Source organism: Cheilinus undulatus, linkage group 21 (assembly GCF_018320785.1).
Source record: "Cheilinus undulatus linkage group 21, ASM1832078v1, whole genome shotgun sequence".
Classification (NCBI taxonomy): Eukaryota; Metazoa; Chordata; class Actinopteri; order Labriformes; family Labridae; genus Cheilinus; species Cheilinus undulatus.
In genome coordinates this window covers 4015675-4025675 of record NC_054885.1, presented here as the reverse complement: position 1 = coordinate 4025675, position 10001 = coordinate 4015675, and the positions used below count along the sequence as shown (strand labels likewise).

At 40.3% G+C, this 10001-nt stretch overlaps 1 protein-coding gene across 1 annotated transcript; it reads left to right on the top strand.

Moving 5' to 3' along the window:
• The first annotated feature begins 3205 nt into the window (after positions 1-3205).
• Positions 3206-9483, top strand: pglyrp6 (peptidoglycan recognition protein 6). The gene is made up of 5 exons (XM_041817442.1): positions 3206-3293; positions 6988-7815; positions 7904-8114; positions 9021-9315; positions 9413-9483. The coding sequence occupies exons 1-5, from the start codon at positions 3227-3229 to the stop codon at positions 9425-9427; spliced, it is 1416 nt and encodes a 471-aa protein (XP_041673376.1). The 5' UTR covers positions 3206-3226; the 3' UTR covers positions 9428-9483.
• Positions 9484-10001: the final 518 nt, after the last annotated feature.

Here is a 10001-nt window from a genome sequence, read left to right as displayed (position 1 = left end):
ATTTATGGTTTCAACTGTAGAAATATTTAATCGTGAATAAGGAATATTTGTTTTTGCAGCATTTTTTTCATGAATCTAAAAACATCTTTTCCTATTGAAAAGGCGCCAGATTCTCTGACAGCAGCTGTTCACCTTCAGTTTCATTTGCATCATAAATGCTGTGAGAGCTCAGACGTCATCCTCAGGTTTCTACTGAATGGCTAAAATGTTCACATGCTGAATAAAAAACAAGGTTGCTTCTGTTCAGAAAATCATTGATTACTTAAATTTACACATCTGTGATGTGTCCACGGCGGATGTTCAAATTGCAACATTGATGAGTTTCACAGTCCAGGTTTAAACTGTTTCCTTGTATAAGTTTTAAATATTTGGTCACAAAACAGAGCTGGATTTCTGACTGCTTTAAAAATGTTTAAGAGATGAGCTGCAGGACAGCTCCGCTGCAAACACACGATGGTTTTACAGCATACAAGGCTGCAGGGTCTAAATCAGTGGTTCTGTCCAGAGCACCCCTAAGGTTACACCAAAATCTCACCCCACACCGTATTCAGGTCAGCAAAACCACGGTCCATTAAAATGACCTTTTTAGTGTTAATGTAATCAATGTGGATGGAGACATGAGGAAAGTAATGTCGACTGCAGCTAGGCCATCATGTGCAGAAATATCAGGAAGATAAAGAAGAAGAAACTGAGACAACTTTAACTGAGAAGAACTGAGTAAATGGGGAATGAGACAGCAAAGAGGTCGATGTAGCAAAAATGGGAAAAATTTGGTAAAAAATAATTATTATTATTTTAAATGTGGGAAATTTGGCAAAGGAGATGAAATAATGGCAAAAAGTGGCCAAAAAGGGGAAAAAGTGGCCAGACAATGGGTCAAAAGGGCAAAAACAGGTTGTAAGTGGGTTTAAACGGGTTAAGAAAAGTGTCAAAAATGGGTTGAAAGTTGCAAAAAGGTTGTAAATGGAGCAAAAGGGGTGAAAACGATTGGCAAAACATGGCAAAAAGGCCAAACAACAGCAGAAATGGCCAAAAGGTGGCAAAGATGGGTTAAAACTGACTTTTTGAAACATGACAAAGAAGTGGCCAAACAAAGGCAAAAGTGGGAAAAAAACTGGCAAAAAAGTGTTCAAAATTTGTTAAAATTTGCAAAAACGTGGTAAATAGGAGTTAATGGGGTGAAAAAGTTGCAAAAAGAGGCCCCAAAAAAGGCCAAACCTTTGCAAACATGGGCAAAAGGTTTCAAAATTGGTTTAAAGTGATGGGGGAAAATGGGGCAGAAAATGACCAAACAAAGGCAAAAGGGGGCAAAATTGGTTAAAATTTGCAAAAATTTGGTTAAAAAAAAAGGGTTAAAGGATGAAAAATTTTTCAAAAGGGGCCAAAAATGGGTTAAAAAAAGGCAAAAAATGGGTTAGAAGTGGTAAAACAGGGGCAAAAGGGGTAAAAAGTTGCAAAAAGGTAGTAAAAAGGAGTTAAAGTGGTAAATAAAAAAGCTGCAAAATGTGACCCAAAAAAGGCCAAAGCATGGGAAAAATGGAAAAAGGTGGCAAAATTGGTTTATAGTGATTTTTAAAAATTGGGCAAAAATGACCAAAGGCATAAGGGGTCAAAATTGGTTAAAAGTTGCAAAAATGTGGTAAAAAAAGGGGTTACAGGATGAAAAAATTGGCGAAACAATATCAAAAAATGGGCTAAGAATGGCAAAAATGGGTTACAAGTGGCAAAACAGTGGCAAAAAGTGTAAAAAGGTGGGTAAAGGGGTTAAAAGTGTTGAAAAAAATCAGCCAAAAATGGCAACGCAATAGAAAGAGTGGGCCAAAACTGGCAAAAATTGGTCAAAAGTAGCAAAAAAAAAGTGTCAAAAATACCAAAATGCAGCAAAATGGACTAAATGTGTCAAAAGAAGTGGCAAAAATGGGTAGAAAAAGTGGTTAACTTGGTTTAAAGCAGCATGGATAGATAATTTAACACCCGTACCCAATGATAGCTTGCCACACATTCAGCTCCAGAATGAGGGACCTGTTAGCCAGGATGCTAGCACCGATGCTAATGATCCAGCACACATGCACTGATGTCAATAAATCACAGCTATGGAGGGCCATTCTCTGGGTGTTTTAGGGGCCCAGCCAGATCTGTGGGCAGGCCTAGTTACAGTTCTTGTCACAAAGTTGTAGTAATAACGTACGGTTGTACAAATCCCCAAGGCACACCTAGCTCAAAGCCTCGCCACAATATTTCTCAATAGATCAAGTTAAAACAAAGACTGTGATCGACTGTTTCTGGGTCATCAGAATATTTAAGAATGCATCAACGTTTTTTTTGTCAGATTTGGCTAAAACCTAGACTGGGACTTGAAGGTGAACTGATCAGATTTTGGAGGTCATAGGTCACCTGACAATGGTGCAGGGTCTCAATGACTTTGCACCATATTCTACCACTGTATATCCACCATGTGATTCTAGTTTTGATATTTTCAGTCACTCTCATGCCTTTTTAGTCATGCAGCTCTCTCTCAAACTCAGCAACAGTTTTAAATAGCATGTTTTCACTTCAGAGGTGGGACTCTACCAGACAGTAGTTCATAAATATGTGCAGTAACCACAGATATTTATCTCTTGACATTTATGATTGCATGCTGGACCTTCTGCTATGTACTTTCCAGCTCTCTGTCCACTTCCTGTTTCATCCTCTCAGTCTGCTGCATCTGCACTAAAGAGCCAGTGTTGGGCCCCACTTCTTCATCGCGGCATTTTCATCATTATCTCAGGACGGTGAACAAATAAACGCAGGGATAGACTTCTGTGATTCATGGCTGTGGAACTTCCTCACTTCTGCAGCCTGCTGCTGTGTTTTCTGACTTGAACACAAACATGATTGTTGCCACACAGAGGAGTGCCAGTGGTGTGAACAGCACAGTTGAGTGGCGGAGTTTATTCCCAGAACTTTCACGTCACAGGCCACATTAACTTCACACATGACATGACTGAGATTTGTTGCAGAACTTTAAAAAATTTCCCAGAAAAGTACCAACAGCGAGCGAGGGCTGTCTATGGAAAGACCTTGAGCTGTGAGGACAAACCAGTCCACATCACAGGTGTCAGTTTCCCACCCACAGATTGAACGCGGGCGTGGATACGGTGATTGCATAACCGTGTGAACGTCTATAAATGAGAGGGAGGAAACAAGGTGACGGACAGTCACAGTCCGGAGCTGAAGGGTCAGGATGGAGAGAAGCTGCTGGAAACAGATTCTGCTGCTGGTGCTGATCTGTGTCTGCACATGTGCAGAAGGTAAGGGACATTTTTGTATCTCTACTTGTTTGTGTGACATGCAAATGTGATGCAAACTGTAATGTATTTAGATCACAGCTATCAGAAGGGAAATAAACTGTTTTTACATAAGACTTCACAAAGTTTTACTGCCCAGAAAGATTCTCTGTGATTCAAATTCAAATCTTTAAGCTACTTCTGATATAAATTTAACACAAATCAATACATAAACTCAGATTTAAGTCAGTCAGAGCTGTGGTTCTCATCTGGCCTAGACTTAAAACCCTCCATCTACTCCTAAATAAGGAAAAGTCTGACTTTTTCACCCAAATCTTGACTCAAAATTCTGATTTTTTTTTTTACCCAAATCAAGTTTATTTGATGCAAAATGTTCCACTCATAGACTTCAAACAATATAAATCATTAAAAAACAGAAGGGCAGAGCAAAACAGGAATGTTTTAAAGACTTTTAGTGTTATTTTCTAGGTACAATCCTCTGAAAAAGGCTCTGCAACCCGATCCACCAGTTAAGAGCCGCTGGTTAAAGGGAACTGTCGTGTCATTCTTACATAAATGATTTTCAGCCAATCAGTGGACTGTTATTTGTGTGGCACGTTTCAGGCAAAAAAAAAGGCAGTACAAAGTCCTTTGCATAGACGTAGATTTAATGTATATGTACACATATACAGTAATAAACATGCCCCAATTCCAAAAAAGTTGGGACACTGTGCAAAAAGTGACTAAAAACAGAATAGTGATCTACAGTCCTTTTTTAAGCCTATAATTGATAGAACTGCACAAAGACACAATATTAAAGGTTCAATCCTACAAATTCACTCTGCATTTGATGCATGCAACATGTTACAAAAAAGTTGGGACAGTAGCATGTTACCTCAGATTTTCTTCAAACACTCTGTCACTGTCTAAGAACTGAAAACACGAGTGTTGAAGCATTAAAAGTGGAATTCTTTCCCATTCTTGCTTCATGTACATCTCGAGTTGCACAGCAGTGTCGGGTTTCTGCCGTCTTTTCACTGCTCTGTACATTTTCAATAGGAAACAGAACTGAAGGCCAGTCTAGGCCCCGCCCTCTTTCACTGTGAAGCCATGCTGTTGTAGCAGGGACGCCCCTGAAAGAGAGGGCCAAAACCTCTTATACCCAAAATCACCACTTTTCAGGGAATGGAATAAAACATTTAAAAAGCATTTTAAAAAGTTGTATTTTTCAATTTATTTAACACTGAATGGTCGTAGTCATTTAAAAAGATTTTTAAAGATATATTTGGGGCGGTTTGTGCCTTTGGATAGAACTAGAAACAGGGCTGAGAGATTGGGGAGAGCCACAAGCCAGACTTGAACTTGGATCGCCCGTGGGCGCAACCGCTCGACCACCTGAGTGCTCCACAGTCAGTTTCTTTCTGACATTTTATAGTGCTTTAAAATGTGTTAAAACCCACTGCCAAATGTACAGGGGAAACAAACAGCACTGATTTATGAAAAGGAATTAAAATAAGGATAAACAGAGATACCTGGTTTGCACCCAACGCAAGCCAATACAATAAAGCCCATACCCTGTTATAATATAGACTATACCCCATTATAATAAAGACCAGTGTTAATCATTAGTACAATAAAGACTATACACTATTATAATAAAGACCAGCATTAATCATTAGTATAATAAAGACTATACACTATTATAATAAAGACCAGCATTAATCATTAGTATAATAAAGACTATACCCTATTATAAAAAAGACCAGCATTAATCATTAGTATAATAAAGACTATACACTATTATAATAAAGACCAGCATTAATCATTAGTACAATAAAGACTATACACTATTATAATAAAGACCAGCATTAATCATTAGTATAATAAAGACTATACACTATTATAATAAAGACCAGCATTAATCATTAGTATAATAAAGACTATACACTATTATAATAAAGACCAGCATTAATCATTAGTATAATAAAGACTATACACTATTATAATAAAGACCAGCATTAATCATTAGTATAATAAAGACTATACACTATTATAATAAAGACCAGCATTAATCATTAGTATAATAAAGACTATACACTATTATAATAAAGACCAGCATTAATCATTAGTATAATAAAGACTATACACTATTATAATAAAGACCAGCATTAATCATTAGTATAATAAAGACTATACACTATTATAATAAAGACCAGCATTAATCATTAGTATAATAAAGACTATACACTATTATAATAAAGACCAGCATTAATCATTAGTATAATAAAGACTATACACTATTATAATAAAGACCAGCATTAATCATTAGTATAATAAAGACTATACACTATTATAATAAAGACCAGCATTAATCATTAGTATAATAAAGACTATACACTATTATAATAAAGACCAGCATTAATCATTAGTATAATAAAGACTATACACTATTATAATAAAGACCAGCATTAATCATTAGTACAATAAAGACTATACACTATTATAATAAAGACCAGCATTAATCATTAGTATAATAAAGACTATACACTATTATAATAAAGACCAGCATTAATCATTAGTATAATAAAGACTATACACTATTATAATAAAGACCAGCATTAATCATTAGTATAATAAAGACTATACACTATTATAATAAAGACCAGCATTAATCATTAGTTTAATAAAGACTATACACTATTATAATAAAGACCAGCATTAATCACCTTGAGCTCAGCACTTGCACTATCTAGCTCTGTTACCATGGTGACAAGCAGACCTGATCCATGTTGACAGCCCTCTGCTGAAGCTCTGCTGAGGTTTGAAAGGACTAGAAGGTGGGTAGGGGTGCAGAAAAGCAAGATGAGAATGCAACTCTCAGTTTTAAAGCTTCCTTCACAGATGTGCAGGTGACCCATGGGCACTAAAACACCCCCTCAACATCATAGATGCTGTCCTTTTATCTTTGCATTCACATCTTGGATGGTTCTTCTCCTCTTTTAGAGGTCTTTACACCATTATTTCTAAAATTATTAGAAATGCAGACTCCTCAGATCACAGCACACTTTTCCTGAGAAGTGGGCGGAGCTTCTGGATGTTGCTGATACTTAGATTTAGAGATGCAGAGATAAACTATGCTAACTGAAAATGTATTTCTGAGGTGTTACTAAGCCCACGTTGTAATGCTTGATATAGAATGATGCCAGTTTTTGATGCAGCAACACCTGTGGGGTCAAAGGTCACAGGCATTCAGTAATGGTTTTCAGCTTTGCCCATGCCATCTTTCACAAAGTTCAGAACCTCATGCCGTCGTCTGCTGAGGATACCTGAGTCTAAAATTTCTTCTACTTTTGTCAACCTTTAAATTTAGAGGAACTGTACGTCTATATTTTGCTTTGTGTACTCTAAAGGTGGAATATCCGCCATATTGGTGAGGTGTAAAAATACCTCATGCAACTTTTAAAGAAAATTCTCTCCACCTTTTCAGCCTGCTGCTGCAGTGTAATGCACATTCTTTAGCGTACGTTTCTCATATCTTACTTCCTGCCGTGAAATCTCCACTTGTGTGAGCTCTTTCTCTCCTTCAGCCACGTTTGAATGTTTTGGGCATTCTCAGAGAACTGGAAAACCACCTGTGTGGTATTTTTCCATCCTGTTAAGTCTGGTTGATTGTGCACAGCTGAAGAGATATAACGTGTCTTTCTGTTCTTGTCTGCAGCCTCATTTTCCCATCACATGGAGGACTTCATCGGGGCGGTGAAGCTTGTGGAGAATGAAGACCCTGGACTGGAGCCTTTATCTGTGTTGAGGATTCTGAGGAGGGCGGCCGGCCTTAATGATGCTTTCATTCAGTTCTTCCTTGGTGATGCGAACTCTGTTGCCCCTGAAATAAGCTCTAACCTCTCTGCATTCTTCAGGACGTCCGTGCAGCACACAGTGACCGCGGGTTCTGCAGAGGAAGGCGTGTTTCTGACCCCTGATGGCACCACTGTCGCCCTAACGCCGCTCCTCCTCGGCTTAGAGGCTGGATTCTTGTCTAGGCCTAACAAGCCAGTTCGAGGTCTGTTGCAGCTCACTCTGGCTAAAGATCTGAACAGATTCAAGCTGCAGAGATCCCCACAGATGCAGCTCCTGGGCCCTGATGGCTGCTGGGACAGCATCAGCGTCCCTCAAGTCTTCACCCTGATGGACAGCCCCGGCCTGCTCACCACGGCTCAGATCAACGGAGGCATGGATGGCGTGGTTTTAGGGATGGAGATGTCCAACAGCTCTAAACGTCCTCTGAAGCTGAGCGACCTGCTGATGAAGTACTACTGCCACCAGCTGGAGAGAGGAGGTGTGGACGTGGCTCCGCGTCTCATCAGCCGGCGCCGCAGGGAGAACTTCAGAGAGCTGGTGGATGTTTCTGAGCTGAGCAGGCAGGTGGTGAGAGCGGTGGAGCTTCAGAGGAGACAGACAGGCCGATCAAAGATGGAAGTGAAGGAGAAGAGGCAGCTGTGGGCGCTGGTGAGAGAGGGAATGACAGAGTTTGTCCAGAACTACATGGGTAAGAAAAAGACTGAAACACAGATGACAAGAAAGAATACTGTCTTTAAAACTGTGAGCACTCATTGAGGATGTCTAATCTGTTTCAGTTTGCCCTCCCATCATGCCTCGCTGCATGTGGGGAGCTAAGCCGTACAGAGGAACTCCCACCAACCTGTCTCTGCCTCTCTCCTACATGTTCATCCACCACACGTCCACACCTGGACAGCCATGTCTCACCTTTGAGCAGTGCTCTGAAGACATGCGCTCCATGCAGCGCTTCCACCAGGACGACCGAGGCTGGGACGACATTGGCTACAGGTAGACGGCTTCTACACTGCTCTCCTGACCACCAATTAATCAACCATTTATTACTTTTAAAGAGCAAAATCAACTCTAAAGTTACCCTCTGACACTTTACGATTAAATGGCACCTGACACCTTTATTTTGGGGGTTGAGAACCACGGTTCCAGACAACAAGGGGAATGTTCTGGAGAGGCTGAATCAAAGCCCAGACCTCAGTCCAATAGAGAATTTAAAAAGGCTGTTCACGCCCGATCCTGTGCAACCTGACAAAGAAGTATATGGTAAAATTGCAGCATCCAGATGTGCATGCCTCACTGAAGAAAAAAAGCATTTTAACTCGGTTCTAATGTGGAGCCAGTGCAGAAAAAATGTGTTATTGGAGAAATATGGCCCTTGATAGCACAAAAAACAGCATCTGTGAGGACTCATACCCTTATAACTCAGCCAATCAAAGGTGGAGCTCCGTTAATTTTGGCTTTACATTTCAGGGAGCTTTCATGTTCTCAATCTTTACATACAGTCTGTTTTCTAAGCCTATAGCAGCATGACTAGGAGTTGGTCTAAGGTTGAACCAGCTCTAGCTGTAAGCTTTATCAGAATGGAAATTTAAAGCTAATTCAGAGAAAGACCCCAAATCAGAAAACATTTCCTTGGGAAGAGGTTGTATAACTGTACCTCCTGTACTACTTTTGGAGACTTCTTCTAATAACACAATCAGGCTTATATTCTGCAAGAGAGTTGTTTTAGAGGAGCGAGCAGCACTCTAAGCTCTTAAGCGTGTGATCAAGAGCTTTGGTATGAAGAAAAATTACTTCTTTCAAGGAGCCAGTGCAAAAAAAATCTAGTATGGGAGACGCGTAAGCCTTAAATGTATATTGGCTGCAGCTTCACAGTGTCTAAGACGATTTGCATTTCCAAAGCTTCGTTGCAGGCTCTGACGGGTACATCTACGAGGGCCGAGGGTGGCTCTGGCAAGGAGCCCACACCCTGGGGCACAACTCTGTCGGCTACGGCGTGTCCTTTATCGGAGACTACACCTCCAGCCTGCCGTCCCAGCACTCCATGGGGCTGGTGAGAGACCGGCTGGCGTCCTGTGCTGTCATTGGGGAGCGACTGAAGGTTGATTTCACCCTGCAGGGCCACAGACAGGTGGTGGACACGTCCTGTCCTGGAGACACTCTCTATGAAGAGATCAGAGGATGGGCACACTTCGGGGTGCGTGCACAGCAGAGACACAGCACAGTTTAATCTGTTGTATTTATTTATATGCACTGTTGTCTTTTTAATCTCATTTTTATTTATTTATTTTCAGGAGGTGGAGAAATAACAACGATCTGACTGTCAAGACGAACCAACATTCATCAATAAATACTTCTATTATGATGCCCCGCTGTCTTGTGATGTTTTTATTGCCGTGAAAAAGAGAAGCATGATGATTGGTCACTCCAGCGACGCATCGACTCTAATGCTTGCAAATTGGACTTGGTGATGTGAGGCTTGCATGCAGCTTCTCAACCATGGACACCCATTCATGAAGCTCCTCTTGTACAGTTTTAGTGTTTATATCAGGGAGGCTCTCTTGCTTGTGTTTCAAGTTGATTGCTGCACTTTTGCACCATGAGTGAAGTGTGTTAGAATTCCCACTTGTGGCTTTAGTTGCTTCCAAAGGGTATATAGCATGTAGTCTTCATCAGTTTGCATTCGCTTGCTGTGAGGTTGGATCTCGGTTTTGTTCTTACCAGGGCAGACCCCCCTCACCAAGACTTTATAGAGTAACTGCAGCTCTGTCACTGTCAAATATCAAACACTTTCAGAGTCTGGTTCAACTAGTGTGGACTGATAGAGATACTTTAGTGTTAAATTTAACCCTGTATGAGTTTAGTTAACCATGTCAATTTTAA

What these genes read in the sequence shown, in the direction of transcription:
- pglyrp6 (XM_041817442.1), top strand. Translation starts at nt 3,227, where the DNA reads ATGGAGAGAAGCTGCTGGAAACAGATTCTGCTGCTGGTGCTGATCTGT. An exon ending in TGTCTGCACATGTGCAGAAG is followed by an intron (nt 3,294 to 6,987) that starts GTAAGGGACATT and finishes TCTTGTCTGCAG; the next exon opens with CCTCATTTTCCCATCACATG. An exon ending in GTTTGTCCAGAACTACATGG is followed by an intron (nt 7,816 to 7,903) that starts GTAAGAAAAAGA and finishes AATCTGTTTCAG; the next exon opens with TTTGCCCTCCCATCATGCCT.